The sequence below is a fragment of the Sinocyclocheilus grahami genome, unplaced genomic scaffold, assembly GCF_001515645.1.
Source record: "Sinocyclocheilus grahami isolate Dianchi unplaced genomic scaffold, SAMN03320097.WGS_v1.1 scaffold707.1, whole genome shotgun sequence".
NCBI lineage: Eukaryota > Metazoa > Chordata > Actinopteri > Cypriniformes > Cyprinidae > Sinocyclocheilus > Sinocyclocheilus grahami.
Window position 1 is genome coordinate 1,427,231 of NW_015505886.1, and position 17,563 is coordinate 1,444,793.

General features: G+C 35.5%; 2 protein-coding genes across 6 annotated transcripts in view; both read left to right on the plus strand.

Annotated features, from left to right (window-relative positions):
- Window positions 1-5,547, plus strand: part of LOC107560017 (AP-3 complex subunit beta-2) — a 48,031-nt gene extending 42,484 nt beyond the window's left edge. For 2 of the 3 annotated variants that reach the window (XM_016244074.1, XM_016244075.1), the window contains exons 26-27: window positions 1,705-1,843; window positions 5,157-5,547. In XM_016244074.1, the coding sequence (XP_016099560.1) occupies window positions 1,705-1,843; window positions 5,157-5,307 (290 nt within the window). In that variant the 3' untranslated portion in view covers window positions 5,308-5,547. Of the gene's footprint in view, window positions 1-1,704; window positions 1,844-5,120 lie in introns of all 3 variants that reach the window. The other variant, XM_016244073.1, reaches the window with a different exon arrangement.
- Window positions 5,548-7,148: 1,601 nt separating this feature from the next.
- LOC107560019 (cytoplasmic polyadenylation element-binding protein 1-like) overlaps window positions 7,149-17,563 on the plus strand; it is a 20,916-nt gene continuing 10,501 nt past the window's right edge. The window contains exons 1-7 of one of the 3 annotated variants that reach the window (XM_016244076.1): window positions 7,149-7,259; window positions 7,966-8,071; window positions 10,722-10,919; window positions 13,438-13,640; window positions 13,746-14,001; window positions 15,651-15,764; window positions 16,312-16,401. In XM_016244076.1, coding sequence (XP_016099562.1) covers window positions 7,245-7,259; window positions 7,966-8,071; window positions 10,722-10,919; window positions 13,438-13,640; window positions 13,746-14,001; window positions 15,651-15,764; window positions 16,312-16,401 — 982 coding nt within the window. In that variant the 5' untranslated portion in view covers window positions 7,149-7,244. Of the gene's footprint in view, window positions 7,260-7,705; window positions 7,773-7,965; window positions 8,072-10,430; window positions 10,649-10,721; window positions 10,920-13,437; window positions 13,641-13,745; window positions 14,002-15,650; window positions 15,765-16,311; window positions 16,402-17,563 lie in introns of those variants that run through there. The other 2 variants (XM_016244078.1, XM_016244077.1) reach the window with 2 other exon arrangements.

Consider the following 17,563-nt stretch of genomic DNA (forward strand, 5'->3'; position numbering starts at 1 on the left):
TTGAAAAACTGGACGTTTTGGAAATTCAGAGAACATTGAGATGTTTTCATAAGTTAATGGGAATGTTAGCCAAATGTTCTTGGAACATATTTTTGTTAGCTGCACACCCCTTCCTGTTATTCTAGAAATGCTTTTGCTTCCAGCTGCTCCTCCCACTTACCGCAGTCTCCAGCCTTGGCGACTGTTACCATGACTATGCATTTCCTCACGGCATGTCAAGGTAACATTATACTGCATCTAGGAATGTGCCTTAGAAACACTGAACCGGTCCGAATTGACCCTGAACCATCACGACACTCGTGAGGCCAGCATGCTCAGCACAGCTCACAAAACCTGTTGTGTACTGTCTACATAGACAGCTACCTTCCAAGGTAGCGCTATTAATAAACTGAGCTTTTAAGTGACTGAATTGAAACATTTTTAGTGGGCTGCAGCTCTGTTAACGCACAAGAAACCAGACAGATGTTCACTGTTGAGTCCAATACTTTACATTAGCATGCGGCTAAGCTAAGAATGCAATAAATGTAAGTACATAGAATTATTTTCAATTTATGCTTTTCAGCACATAATAAATATATTTCGAATTCTTCCTACACTATCCATCATCTTGGTTGACAATTTCAAGATGCTGGTTTGTTGCAATGCATTCTGGGCAGTGTTTCTATTGTTAGCTAAAACTAATAAAAATTGTTTTTGGGAAGTGAAATAAAGTGGAAATAAAATATAAATATTAAATGGAAAAATTTAAACTTGAAAAAAACTAAAATTAGAAATGTTGCCTTGTCAACTAACTAAAGTACTAAGTACTCAAATTACTAAAAGATTATTAAAGATGAATAGAAATATAAAATAATAAATGACGAAACAGCAAAATTGCTCAAGCTTAAATTAAAAATATATATTTATTTTTGTACAGATTTTGTACAGATTTACAATTATCTGCTTAACTGGTTATAAATTCTTTAAATAGACATGAAAGAATCATAGAAACCTAAACAAAAAATAATCCATATAAAAGCAATGTCGGTAAGCTGGAATGAATAAAATGAGTAAAAATAAACTGAAATGAAAATGAATGAAACCTAAATAGAAATAGAAACCATCACAGAAATTCTAATGATTTCCACTACAAATACCATTACAAACCATCAACTTTTAACCATAAAACCATTTTATATATATATATATATATATATATATATATCAAATTTTTTTTTTTACATATTTACAATGATCTGCTTAAGTGGTTATACATTTTTTAAATAGACATGAAAGAATCATAGAAACCTAAACAAAAAATAATCCATATAAATGCAATATCGGTAAGTTGTAATGAATAAAATTATTAAAACTAAAACTGAAATGAAAATGAATTAACGCTAAATAGAAATATATAAAAATGACAAACAAAATTACTAAAACTAAAAATAAAAAATAAAAGCTAATTCAAAATATTAATAAATACCTTACACAAATTTGTGTTTTACATAACTGATTTTTATTATTATATTGATTATAGATTCTTTAATTTAGTGCATCTGTTTTTTGTTTCTGGATATTGGATATTGGTTGTTTAAACAATAATAATCTGTAGAAAAGATTTAAAATTTTCACTAGCTTTCAGCTAATCTGTAACAACACGTCTTAGGACAGTTTGATGGAGCACAGATCTGACAAAGAGATGCTTTCTGTCTCTTTTCACAGGTAAACTGATGGGAATGAATGAAATCTCAGAGAAGTTGACGCTGGGAGAGAAATGCGTGAATGAACATGTCATCGTTGAGAGAGTCACGGCCACCGCCAACTTAAGCAGAGTACCATGCGGTTCAGATAAAGAGTGCAGGTAACACACACACATGAAGACAGTGGCCCTGTCCCAAATGAAGACTTTTGGAGTCCACAAAATCTTGCATAAACTGTTGTGTAGTAAACAGCTGGGGGCGCTATTGAGCACACTTTTGAACCAAAAAATGACAAATGGGACGCCCAGTGGTCTTGTAGACAAAGTACATACTAATGCTGGGTACACACCATAAGATAATCGGGCTGATTTTGGGCCGATTTCTCCCCTTCCGACAGTCCTAGGTAATGTCCCGATTATCTTGGTGGTTCAAAAGATTATCTTATCAGATTTTCCTGTGGTGTGAGGTGTGTTAAGAGTGACTGAATCTGCTCGGAAGAACGTCGGAGGTGCCCTGATCGCGAAACGAAAATATTCAACATGTTGAATATTTACGATCAGAAATCCTGATGTGTGGGGGGAACATCGCGGCACAGCACACACTATAGGAGCAAAACGGTTAAATCTAGGATTTTTTTGTCCTCATGTTTGTAGTCTCTCACATTTTGAAGATCTTATAAGATTTTTTAAATCTTTTAGTGTGTACCCAGCATAACAGTGCTATTTAGTATGGGGCCTTTAAGTTTTAAAAATCAGGCCTTAAAGGGAAAATTCTCTAATGAATTACTCACCCTCATGTCGTTCCAAGCCCGTAAGACCTTTGTTCATATTCGGAATACAAATGCAGATATTTTTGATGAATTCCGAGAGCTTTCTGACCCTCCATAGACAGCAACACAACTACCACCAGGGACGGACTGGGAGTAAAAAACGTCACTGGATTTTCTCCCAAATAGGCCCACCACAACTACAAACAGCCGCTACTATCTCACAATATTACAGCAATCCTATCGCATTTATGATAACATTTTTAATAACATCACCCATGGTGACCCTGCTGTCAAAAACAACAGAAACATCACAGAAATTCAAATGATTTCCACTACAAATACCATTACAAACATTACAAACCATCAACTTTTCACCATTAAATAAGGGTTTCCTGTAGTGTGTTTTGGGACATATTTTTATATTTAGTGGTTTTAACAAAAGCCACCAATAGAAGGCGACCAATTACCAGTAGAAACCATTAGGCACGATTACAGTTTCCATTAAAAACAATAGAATTTTTATTATATTCAGTAAATCCATTACAAACTATGTGATGGTTTCTATTGTTTGTTAGTTTTTTCAGCAGGGGACTGAAATAAATGCATTATTGTATGAACTAAAATACTTGAAATCGACAAAAAGAGCAGAACGCAAAATGTATAATATGACAATGATAAACATAAACCTAGAGTCTAGAAACCTGAAACAACAGATTTCTTCAATTTGATTATTCATATGTGTGTGTGTGTGTGTGTGTGTGTCATGTTAATCAGACTAATCACCTTAGAGGCTACTTCATTTACTCTATTAACTCAATATCTCTCAAATGCAACCCGTTGTAGAATCGCTGCAGTCTCTTTATGAATGAATGTAATATTCATGTCAGACAATGCGGAGTAATAAATAGAAGTGAACATTCGGACTAGGGGTGTCCTGGGATTTTACTATAGTGCTATAGGCCACATGCTCTATAGTGAGAGAGGCGAGTAAAGGTAACCTGATGTAACTGGTCGCTTTTTTTCTTTCTTCTTTTAGCTCCTCCCAACTGCCTTTATCTTCACAGTTTTTTGCTTGCCATCATGAGCCCACTCTCTTTCGCATCAGTTTCTTATAAGCAAAAATATATTGCATTAGCGCCCCCTTTTGTTGGCCGTCAACGTCACTTAATCTGAAACTTTTTCTTTAATGATGAACCAGCCAGGCTGACGGCCATCGCGCCTCACTACCTCGTTCAAGGCCTAGAAAGATAGTAAGGACATTGTTAAAATAGTCCATGTGACACGAGTTGTTCAACTGTAATTTTATAAAGCTATGAGAATATTTTTTGTGCGCAAAGAAAACAAAAATGACGACTTTATTCAACAGTTTCTTTTCTTCCATGACAGTTTTCGACGCTCGTTCACGACAGTACTGATGTCACATGGCCTATTTTATCAATATCCTTACTACCTTTCTGGGCCTCGACCGTGGTAGTTCCCTTGCTGTCTGTGGAGGGTCAGAAAGCTCTTGGATTTCATCAAAAATATTTTAATTTGTGTTCCGAATATGAACGATGGTCTTACGGGTTTGAAACGACATGAGGGTGAGTAATTAATGACAGAATTTTCATTTTTGGGTAACTATCTTTTAAGTAGTTCCAGTAAAGGCCCCGATATACTCAAAACAAAGTTAATTTTCGTTCTTCGTTTAGGGGTAAAATGAAGTTCAAAATACGTGAGCAGCGGTATACTGTTAGCGAACATCAAACATGAAAAACATTGTCAGTGTCTAATTTCATCAGAAGCAAAACTTAATTTGCTTTTATAAAGTGGCTCTTCACTGCGCGGACATCTCACCTCCAAAGACTCGACAGATGAAATTAACCCAGAGAGAGTTCTGCGTGAAAGAAGGCGGAGCCTCAGCGCACACCTCCTATGACGAAATCGTCACGGACCAATGGTAGTACGAAAGTGTTTTGCAGCCGCAACAAACTTTTCTGGAAAGTTCGCTTTGGAAAGCCGTTTCGAACTCAGTTCGTTTTGGCCAGATTTTGAAATGACGTCAAATCAGTTATTTCTTCGATTTCACTTGAAGTATATCGGGGCCTTAAGAGTATTAAGCCCCGTTCACACCAAGAACGATAACTATAAAGATAACGATATTAGCATCCACACCAGCGAACGATATCTTTTGTTTATTCTAAGCGCACGCTCGTCTGCTGCTTTAATTCTTGAGCTCATTACAGCAGGATGGATTCTGATTGGCTGTCAGTGTTTTATCGTTCATCAGCTGGAAAAAATCGTTTTGAAAGTGATTCCAACGATATCGTTCCTCTGTATCGTTATCGTTATAGTTGTGGTGTGAACTATGCTATTCTTTAATATTGAGAACGATTTTTAGAACTATATCTTTATCGTTATCTTTATAGTTATCGTGCTTGGTGTGAACGGTCCTTTATCGTTATCTTTACAGTTATCGTGCTTGGTGTGAACGGGCCTTTATCGTTATCTTTATAGTTATCGTGCTTGGTGTGAACGGGCCTTTAGTTGTATTTTAGAGGAATTTGTATGTTCATGTATATTTTATGTAGGTTTGAGTAAAGGGTCCATTATTTGAGTATGTTAAACTCTTTAAATCTTTCTTTGCTTTGCTGTCTGTTTTTCTGGCCTGTGATCTTTTAAAATCTCAGTACACCTCCTCCTCCTCCTTCCGCTCCTGTTTACAGATTCGCAGGGAAAACGGTTAGCAGCGGTTGTCTCGTGCTGGTCACCGTCACTACGAAGGAAGGCGGCAGAGCTCAGCTTACGGTGAACTGCGAGAAGATGGTGATCGGCACAATGCTGGTTAAAGACATCATGCAGGCCCTGTCGCAGTGATGGCGCCCCCTACAGTCAACATCCTCCTCCTTCTGCTGCTTACCGCATTGATTTGCATCTCTGTGTAGATATTTTCCCAACGTGGACTGGCTTGTAGCATCAAAAATATATACTTAGAACTGACATCAGAACAGCAACTGTAACATTCACGGCCCCGTAATCAGGATGTTCCTTTTAGTGGGGAAGTCGTGGCCTAATGGTTAGAGAGTCAGACTCGTAACCCAAAGGTTGCGAGTTCAAGTCTCAAGTCTGGCAGGAATTGTAGGTGGGGGGAGTGAATGAACAGCACTCTCTTCCACCTTCAATACCACGACTGAGGTGCCCTTGAGCAAGGCACCGAACCCCCAACTGCTCCCCGGGCGGCGCAGCATAAATGGCTGCCTACTGCTCCGGGTGTGTGTTCACGGTGTGTGTGTGTTCACTGCTGTGTGTGTGCACTTAGGATGGGTTAAACTAAAGAGCACTAATTCCTAGTATGGGGAACCATACTTGGCCACACATGTCACATATCACGTCACTTATTTTCCTCTGTTGAATGTTGCATTTCATCAAAGACAGTTAGTAAAGGCAGTCTTTACACCATAAACTCTCCCGAATTAATGCACACCTGTGTCAATTTCAGTTTAGAAGCTCTGTAGGATATACAGTACATGGCTGACAGTTTTTGGACACCAACTTGTATCCATCTGCTCAGTGAAACAAGACTAATAATCGTCTGAGTGATTCATCTGTGCGGTTTATTTTTAGTGTTTATCTTTCACATTTTCTGAATGTAATGTCTTACATCTGATGCCAGACCGCATCCCAATGACGACAGCAGACTTGTTTCCAGAAACCACTTCAAACTGGTTTTGAAAACATGAACTTTGTTGAACTCTCTGAAATATGTTCATATTGGTTTCATGTTAGTTTTAGCAAAATCAAAAGCTCCAAAACACATCAGTATGAATTCACCGTCTCTTTCAACAGGAAATGTATGTCTTATCTGTATTTGCCAATGTGTAACTGCTGAATTTAGGACTATGGACTTGTGCATCACTCAACATTCATCAGCTTCTTGTTCTCGTGAAGCTCTCAGAAAAATATAGAGTATCACACAATCCGGTTATTTGAGATAGTTTAATGCAATCTGGAGCTGTTTTTATCCTGGTGAAGACACTGTTAGTAGTTAGTTTTAGACCTTTTTTAGTTATGATGATGTGCTTGATGGCATAAACCAGATCTTCCTTCTCCCCTAGGTTCAAAATTAAATCCAGCTTTACTGACTCATCTCTGTGTGACTGTGGGAAATCATGTGTTGTTTGAATATTATATCTCTATTTATTATAAAGAGTTTTAAATGTCATTAAAAGAGAACGCACACTCAAATTAAGATGTCTTCTGTTTTTGATTCAACTTTGTGTTTATATGGTTTGATATTCATGTAGATAGATGTGACCGGGATGTCACACTTTATTCCAGTTGGTTTATTTATAAATTTGCTAGTTGCATAAATTAATGGCTTGTCTACAAAAAGTAGGCCTAACTGAACGTTTTCGTCGTTATTGACAACGTTGACAGTTGTGACAATATGCCCCAATAGCGGTCACAGCAAACGTGTTATCTGCTTTTTTCTGGCAAAACTAGTTTTAGTATCAAAATATTTTTTTCTCAATTTCTGATCACAAATGTTAAAAAAAAGTATACACAGACATTATTGTAATATGCCCCCCCCATGTTTAACCTCCCGTGTGACAACTAGCCCCGCTGGTCAGTGCGCGTGATTTGCTCGTGCTGGAGTCATGCACTTGTTTAATCCGAAAATGACTGAAACGTGCTCCGGTTTGAGCCATAATATGTGTTTGAGCAGCGGTCTTACACTCTTTTTGAGTTCAGCGGCCTGAACTGTTTTATAAAGTCAAAGTTAGCGTCTTTTTTTGTCTTTTTGAGCCGCTCTAATGGATTTCTACAGGGTAAGCACAGTCTATGTGTGGAAAAGAGGGTCTTACACACACTTTCAGTTTCAGTTTTTTAATGGCGCGAATTCTACATCAGCACCAAACATTCGCAGCTTAGCTGTGTGTGATGAACATAATGCAAACACAATGTAGACCTACACCAGGGCTGTCCAAACTCGGTCCTGGAGGGCCGGTGTCCTGCAGAGTTTAGCTCCAACCCTAATTAAACACACCTGAAGCAGCTAATCAAGCTCTAGGCATAGAAACTTCCAGTCAGGTGTGTTGAGGCAAGTTGGAGCTAAACTCTGCAGGACACCGGCCCTCCAGGACCGAGTTTGGACAGCCCTGGCCTACACAAATTGAGACAAACCACAAAAGGCAATTTACTAAAGAATAAACAAGATGAAGAGCGTTAAGGCATAAAAATAAAGAAAATAAGTAGTATCATTGCTGTCTAAATAGGGAGCTCACTAGGTTTTAAGACACACCATAATGTTCCCGTAACATAAAGTGGAGTTTCATAGTTTGGTAGGTTGTCTCAAGTTTGTTTATTTGTAAAATCGAGGTAGAGCCAGACATCCTAGCAAGCTAGGCCTTCTCAAAAAGTCAAGTACAATAATGTTGCTCTTACTAGTTGCAAGCCGACTTAAAGGAAATGTTCAGCTAATATGACAATTCTGGCACCTATTTGTGCATGTACCATATATGCTTCTTTTAACAGAGAGAGAAAACACTCTGCAATGCTGCATATGGAGATCCTGGAGCTCACAGGCCCTTTGGGCTGTTCACAGGGGCCAATCCGCAAAACGTTTGGAAACACATCACAGGTGAGATCCACAAACACACACACACACACAGATTCCTGAATGTGACATTGAAATTAGACCGTAATTACCTGCGTAATACTTGTTTCTGGTCTTATTGTGAACAATTCATCACTGCCTGTTATTCCCTTAATTATCTTTCATCAAAATGTTAGGTCCCTTTAAGGTCAACATAAACTAACAATGAGCAAAACATTTCTTACACTATGTATTAATCTTTATTAGTTGTTATTTAATAAAAATACAACTGTTCATTGTTTGTTCATGTTAGCTCAGGTCCATTAAATAATACTGAATAATTAGGAAATGTTGAAATCAACTAAGATTAATCTAAGATTAATAAATGCTTTCAAGGTTTTTTTTATTGTTACTTTATGATAACAAATGTAGTTAACTAATGTTAACAAATGGAACTTTATTATAAAGTGTTGTTAACGTATATTAGGAATAACATACTCTTCAACACTGATAGTTTGATACTTTCCTCTTCCGCTGAGGCCACACAAACTATTAAATTATGTTAACCAATCTCCAAATAGATATTTAAGAATTGCTTTAGCATACCTGCAAACATCCTTGTGGTCATTATTCATAATCCTTTTTATATATATATATATATTTATATTTATTTATTTAAAATAATTATTAGTAATATATATATAATGAATCAATTATTATTAATATATTACAATAATCTGACTTTAATATAAACTAAAATGCTAAATAAAAAATAAATACAATTCTTTTTAACGAAGAACATAAATGTCTGGAATCACAACATAAATCATAGTTATTTAATAAAGTATATAAATATGTCAACACCCAAAAGGTTTGAAAACAAGCAGTTTTTACATAATTACAAAAGAAATACTGAAAATATTTTACTCTACAGGTAAATTTAAAAAAATTAGAATATCATGAAAAAGGTCAATATTTTTTGACACTCATTTCAGAAAGTGAAACGCATATATTATATAGATTCATTACACAGAGTGAAATATTTCAAGCCTTTATTTCTTGAAATTTTGATGATTATGGCTTACAGATAATGAAAACCCTAAATTCAGTGTCTAAGAAAATTAGAATACAGGTGCATCTCAATAAATTAGAATGTCGTGGAAAAGTTCATTTATTTCAGTAATTCAACTCAAATTGTGAAACGCGTGTATTAAATAAATTCAATGCACACAGACTGAAGTAGTTTAAGTCTTTGGTTCTTTTAATTGTGATGATTTTGGCTCACATTTAACAAAAACCCACCAATTCACTATCTCAACAAATTAGAATACTTCATAAGACCAATAAAAAAACATTTTTAGTGAATTGTTGGCCTTCTGGAAAGTATGTTCATTTACTGTACATGTACTCAATACTTGGTAGGGGCTCCTTTTGCATTAATTACTGCCTCAATTCGGCGTGGCATGGAGGTGATCAGTTTGTGGCACTGCTGAGGTGGTATGGAAGCCCAGGTTTCATTGACAGTGGCCTTCAGCTCATCTGCATTTTTTGGTCTCTTGTTTCTCATTTTCCTCTTGGCAATACCCCATAGATTCAGGTCTGGTGAGTTTGTTGGCTTTGCTTTTGGTGCTTTTGGCAGTGTGGGCAGGTGCCAAATCCTGCTGGAAAATGAAATCAGCATCTCCATAAAGCTTGTCACCAGAAGGAAGCATGAAGTGCTCTAAAATTTCCTGGTAGATGGCTGCGTTGACTGTGGACTGTGGAAAACACAGTGGACCAACACCAGCAGATGACATGGCAGCCCAAATCATCACTGACTGTGGAAACTTCACACTGGACTTCAAGCAACATGAAAAAAGGCCGAAATTCGGCTGTTTGTTTTCAGATTTTTTGTCACATCATATGTCAGGTGATCAGTTTAAAATAATTCTGGCTGCAAAACTGAGCACCAATGAACAAACACAGCAGATTTGACAATGCATAAATCTGGACATCATGTTTCATACTTTTGGACACACCTATTGTGGTGCCAGTGTTGGGGAAAGTTACTTTTGAAAGTAATGCATTACAATATTGCATTTCTCCCTAAAAAAAGCAACTCATTGAGTTACTTAGTTACTTTTTATGGAAAGTAATGCATTCCATTACTTCTGCGTTACTTTTTCTCATCTGGTCTGGGCTTGCTTCTTTATTTATAATATAAAAAGGGTACTTTTGGACACCCCCCCCCCATCACCTCGCTGTGAGTGTGAACGCCCCTTTAGTCGGACACTAGGGTGCGTCTGGTACAGCCTGGGTTCAGCAGAGAGAGACGAGTGTGTGTGAAATCAAATGAGCTGAATCATAGTGATCACTGGAACCCTGCCCCCTTCCTTCCGTCTGTCTCTGCTGAGTCAGGCCATGAACGGGAGATGGGCCAGAGAGACAGACAGTACACGTGATTCACACACACAGGGACGGGAGGTGGTGAGGCTGTTCTGGCAGACCGAGTGTGTGTGTGATGGAGTGAGCATGGCTTTAGCACTAGCAGCAGTGTGTGAGGTTTGAGTGGGCCGATCACATGTTTAACGGGTCAGTGATGAACACACAGCGGTATGATGAACTCCACTGGACTCACGGCAGGTCGGTATGGGAAACCAGGTTCGGTTGTGTGTCTTTGTGCCTCTGTAACTCTCTCTCTCTCACTGTCTCATAGATGGTTCGGGCACAGACTGCTCTCCGCTGGTTAGCAGCATGCTGTTCGCTCCAGAGCAGCAGGATCCTCTGGCTGCCGTGCCCAGTGTTGATGAGCTCAGTCTGGGCCTACTATCTCTGAGCTTCCCCTGCTGGAACCAGCAGCCCTGGAGCCGCCCCGAGTCCCAGCGGCCGACCCAACCCTGCTCCCAAATGCCCGGTGAGTGAACCTGTGCTTAAATGTTGAATGGCCGCTCCTATCTGTCTGTGCAAGCTAGTTTCAGACTGCTTCTCAGTGCTTTAGTCTTGATTATCTAGGAATATACAGATATATAAATAAAATATATTAGTAATTTTAATATAAAAATATAAATAATACAATATTTTATAATACATATAAGATAAAATATATAGATATCCCTTTAAACAAGATACATTTACTTGAGTAGCAAAATTTTGAAAAGAATTTAAATAAGAATTGACTTCAGAGACTGTCTTGAATGTTGTTTGTTGTTAATTTATATGCACTTTATATGCACTTCACAATCAATGTGTGTTTTTTATATAATTTATAAATATATAATATATGTGTATATATATATATATATATATATATATATATATATATATATATACGTAATATACATACTTTTATATTGTTTATATGATATCTATATTTACTGTAAATTGCATCATTAATTGAATCTTTATTGAATGTATGATTTTTTTATTTAAATACTTTATTTAAATATATAAAGATATATAATTTAAAATATAGAGATTTTTATACTTAAATATAGATTTCATATATTGAAATATAGTAAACATTTTATATTGTTTTATAGAATATGTATACTTACTGTATATTTTTATACCGTATATTACTATATTACTGTATATTACTATATTATTATATATATATATATACAGGTGCATCTCAATAAATTAGAATGTCAAGTCAAGTCAAGTCACCTTTATTTATATAGCGCTTTTAACAATACAGATTGTGTCAAAGCAACTGAACAGCATTAATTAGGAAAATAGTGTGTCAATAATGCAAAATGACAATAGTAAACACTAATTTTTCAGTTAAAGACAGTTCATCATTCAATTCAGTGATGTCATCATCCATCTCAGTTCAGTTTAAATAGTATCTTTGCAATCATTTGCAATCAAGTCAACGATATCACTGGAAATGAAGTATCCCCAACTAAGCAAGCCAGAGGCGAAAAGAATGTCGTGGAAAAGTTCATTTATTTCAGTAATTCAACTCAAATTGTGAAACTCATGTTATTTTAAGCATAAACCTCAGTCAGTGTTAGATTTTTATAAAATAAATTATATATATATATATTATATAAAAATCTAACAACACTGACTGAAGTTAATTTTACATTTATTATATACAGTGCTGTGAAAAGGTTTTTGCCCCCTTCCTGTTTTTTAAATTTGAACTGAATTAAAACAATTCTGCAAAGAAGAGTGGGCCAAAATCCACAGCGACGTGAAATATTCATTGCCAGTTATCGCAAACACTTGATTGCAGTTGTTGCTGCAAAGCGTGGCACAACCAGTTATTAGGCAATTACTTTTTCACGTAGGGCCAGGCAGGTTTGGACAGCTTTTTTCCCTTAATAAAATAAATAATCATTTAAAAAGAAGGCCTTGTATTTAACACTTCATTTTATATTGTTTGTAGGATTTTTATATGGAAAGGCAGGATAAAAATACAGATGAAGAAAATGTTTTTGTTTTTGTTCAGACCTTCTAGAACAACGTTGATGGATTGTTCTGGAAGGTCTGAAATGTAGTGATGTCTCATATCTTGATTTCTCACTCATGACTAATCATTTTCACACCGTTCACAGAGGACAGAATGCTGGATTCATCAGCGTTGGCTTGCATTTCATTTTGACTTTCCCTTTAGCTTCACTATCTCAGATTACAAGCGTAAATGCGTGTGTCCGCCCGTGTTTTAAATGAAAGCCATGATGTGCCTAAGGTTTGTTCTGACCCAAATCCAGTAATAGAGACACACACACACACACACAGACCGAGCTGGTTTCTGCTGTCTCATCCAGCACATCTCTCGTTCATTCAGTCTTTTTACAGGAATAGAGAGATAAAGTGTTATTTTCAGACAGATATACACAAATAATTAACATGCCATCATGGTTGAGCCAGACGTTGGCCAGTTTGTAAAAAGTAGCTAATACTCATATTTTATGTTTATATTTTATAAATATTTTTGTATTTTGGCTCGAAAATACAGTTGACAGTTATTTGAACAGAAATACAGTAAAAACAGTAATATTGTGAAATATTTTTACAATTTAAAATAAATATTTTCTATTTTAATATATTTTAAAAAGCAATTTATTCCTGTGATGCAAAGCTGAATTTTCAGCATCATTACTCCAGTCTTCAGTGTCACATGATCCTTCAGAAATCATTCTAATATGCTGATTTACTGCTCAAGAAACATTTCTGATTATTATCAATGTTCAAAACAGTTGTGCTGCCTAATATTGTTATGGAAACGGTTGTACATTTATTTTCAGGATTCTTTAATGAACGTATGTATGTTATATTTTGAAACACATTTTTCTTTTCACTAAAACATACCATTTAAGAAATTAAATTTAAAGGATTTAATTGTCAAACGACAAAAACTGTAAAAAGTTGCTCTGTCAGTAAATAGCACATCCCGTAAAAATCACACTGATTCTCTCCTGCAGCGCTGGATCTCTTGGGTGCTTCAGAAGGCGGTGATTCGGGTCAGCAGCACGCTTTCCAGGCCCACGAGTCTGCGTCTGGAGATCCACTGGAGCGCTTCTCCAGCCTGATGGCAGCGCTGGAACCTCACTCTCTGCTGCACTCGGGATCCAGCAGCCCCGTCAACTCCGAGAACAGCGTGATCTCGTCAGGATCCGACCACCTGGTGAGCGACAACAACATTCCGCTCTAATACAGAACCCAAAGTGGAAGTGCAGTGGAAGCTTTCAAAGATTCTGACAGTGTTACAGTAAGGTTCTGTCTCTATTAGGTCTCTCTCAGAGTTTCTCCTCCGTTGCCCCTGTTGCTGCCCAGGCTGCAGGCGGAGGATGTGAAACTGGACACAGATGCTCGTTTCGAGCAGAATCCCCTCAACACCTTCACGAACGCCCCCAGTGCTCAGGCCGAGGGGTCAGTGGTTGGGTGCTGGTCCACAGGTCCCGTCTGGCCCGGCTGGGACACTTTGGGCTTGAACAAACCCACGTTCTGCATCGAGAGAGAGGCGAAACTGCATAAACAAGCTGCAGGTACAGTGACAATAGCCACCCTGCTAAACAGATTAGGAAGTACGATTACTCTTTGATTCACTAAAAATGTTACATGCTCAAGAGAAACTCAAAGCGGGTGTTTTGCGATGCGCTTGTGGAAATCGAACTATTTTTTAACTTGACATGAAGTGATAAAAATGTGATGCTCAGAGTGTGAATGCAGATGGCTAGCTGCTTGTTTTCAGCATTTCACGTTGTGACTGTCAGATTTACAGTATAACAAGCAATGGCAAATTAATCCTGTAAAGCCTACTTTATCATATTGATCAAATGTATAAGCAAAATGATCACAATTATCATCATGATCAAGAATTTGCTATGTCTTCTGACATCATTTATATTTTATACCTTTTAATCAAGTAAAAAGGCCTTTTAGTATTAGCTGAAAATACAGAGGTGGACAGTAGTGAAGTATTTTTACTCTACTCAAGTAAATATTAAAAAGTATCTGTATTTTATCAGTGTTTTTCTTTGGAAAACTTTTACTTCACTACATTCCAAAATCCAAAGCATAAAGTCGTACTTTTTACTGCACTGTGTTTCATAAATAAAAGTTACTTAACATTAAAAATGTAGTACTTTCTTGTACTCAAGTAAATCTTTGAATTACTTTTACTTGAGTAAAAGTAAAAAAGTACTAGATTTCTAATGTAATTAAGCATTAAATTATATTTAATATGAAACGTAGTGCAGTAAAAAGTACAATATTATACTTTGGAATGTTGGGAAGTAAAGTTTTCTAAAGAAAAACACTTAAAAAGTACTTTTAAAGCAGTGTAAAAATACTTCGCTACTGTCCGCTTCTGAAAATGAATTATATTAGGTTGTGCTTCAACTGGCTTTTTTATGTGAAATCTACTGATTTTTATGTAGTAAACATTAGAATAACTTTTATATTGTTAGTAATATTTCAAGATGAACACTTGCTGGACTGAAACAACTTGATTATCCATACATATTTTTTTAGAAATGCCATGTTAAAATGTATCATGTATATGATTAATCAGATCCAACGTCTATTTATTCATCTCTTAATCATCATTGTATTGTATTGCATTTTATGTTTTGCCCCTATAGTAAAAACAACAGAGCTTATTTACTAAAACATATTATTGGGAGATACAGAGTGAAAACTGATATTTATTTTAGCCATATAAATGTCAACAATCGCACCAAACAGCATGCTTTACTCATTTATTATTTTACACATTCTTTTTACATTTTTACATTAAACTATTCCATTTCTAAATCTATATATACATTTCTGACTGTTATTTCATATGTCAGGCTCACAACAGAGCTTATTTACTAAAACATATTATTGGGAGATACAGAGTGAAAACTGATATTTATTTTAGCCATATAAATGTCAACAATCGCACCAAACGGCATGCTTTACTCATTTATTATTTTACACATTCTTTTTACATTTTGTCTAAATGTTCATTAAACTATTCCATTTCTAAATCTATATATACATTTCTGACTGTTATTTCATATGTCAGGCTTTAAAAATGGTTAAACATTAAAAGAAACACATCTTAAAAACCTTGCGTTTAGTTGTGCTGCACAATGTCTATAGCTGTTATTAATATTGTTGCGATTTTATGACTAACTGTTTCTCACAGCCGTAAATGAAGCCACTTACACCTGGGAAGGACGGCTTCCTCCACGCCACTACAAAAACCCTGTTTACTCCTGTAAAGTGTTTCTGGGAGGAGTGCCATGGGACATCACAGAGGGTGAGATGACTGACACTCATTTGAGATGTAGATAGACCTTTTTCACATTTCCGTGTTTCTCAGCAGCGGAAGTCGTCGTAGTTGGGTAAACTTCGAGGGCAGTGAATGGGAGAGTACCGTAAATATATTTTTGCATTCCCATTTGCTCAAATAGCAAAAGAAAATCTTCACAGTGTTTTCACGATGTTCAATCAAAGGAAAAAGATTAAGAGAGACTGATAACGGCAGTCAGATGAGAGAACAATGTCAAATTCACTGTCCCTCCCATAGACGCTGCATTAGAAACGCCCTTGTGTTAAAGGGGTCATATGATGCGATTTCAAGTTTTCCTTTCTGCTTTTTTTGTAATTGGATGGAAAGGTGATATAATACAAAGTGTAGGTTTATAAATGTACATATGTTTAAAAAAAAATCTAAATATAAAAACTTTCAAGGACTTACGATGCTGATGAGCGTCATCACAGTCTTGTGAAAAGGGTCCATTGTTATTCTGTATTATGTTTCTGAACACAAACAAGTTGTAAATAACTGTTGTGTCTCTCTGTAGCGAGTCTTTTGAACACATTTAGTGTTTTTGGTCCATTGAAAGTCGAGTGGCCTGGGAAAGATGGTAAACATCCACGCTGTCCTCCGCAAGGTAACAGTAAAATTAATTTTATAGTAGCATATATCATCTACAATTCAGCAGCATCTCATACTGAGTCATTGCAAAAAGGACCAACATGGAAACATATTTAATGTTTAACCATATTAAGCTGTATGTATCAGATCTGAAGCATGGTTTTCTAGGGTCTTCACATCTTTTACATGATCAACACTTTTCTGAAATTTTGTGTGACATGTCTTTTGCCCCCTGGTGGATTATTCATGCTTTTAAGGAAATGGAAGACTTTTAAAATAATTTCCAGATTATCAGCATCTGTGTCACATACCTTTTGATCTTTGCTGAGTTCAATAAAATAACAGCAAGAATAACTTTTATATTGTTATTGATATTTCCATTTTTATTCAATTTATATTGTTGTTGATATTTCAATGAATATTTAGCACCTTTAAATCAGTGTTATTTTGTTATTCTTTATATACTAGTATAGTTTTTTATTAATACTTTGAATTAGCTTTTGTTATGTGCTTTTGTCATTTTTATCATTATTATTATTGTTTTTATTTTTATTCTTTTTTGGTTTAATTTGTTTTTATTTCAGCTGTAGTATTAATTGAGTTTTACTTTTTATTTATTTCCAGTAAGTAATTTAAGTAATTTAATTTCAAAAGTTAGTCATTTAATTACAATTTAATTTAAATTACTTTAAAATGTCTTCAATAATAATAGTTTTAAATAACTGTAACCCTACTTAAAATACCTTTCATGATGACAATAAAATGATCTTCAAACCATTTAATCATTAAATTATAAAAAGTAAAAATGAGATTTTACAAAGATAATTAGTTTTTTAGTTAAACTAATATTTTATTTGCATATATTTTATATATACAGACTGCTTTATAATTATTAAAATTTTATTGGATTAATTTATGCATTTATTGATATATTTGTACATTTATATTTATAATAATCTTATTTTACCTGGTTAACCGTTGACTTTGTGGCATTTATACTGGTTTTGATTTCCACAAATCTAAATGATAAGTCCTTTTTATGAACAAAAAATTATTAAATTAATAGAAATGCGTCAGAGGTTGTAAATGCAATGCAATGAAAAATACAACAATAAAAAATACAGAGAATAAAAATAAAAAATATAAAAATATATTGTGATCAATAAATTACCATATCA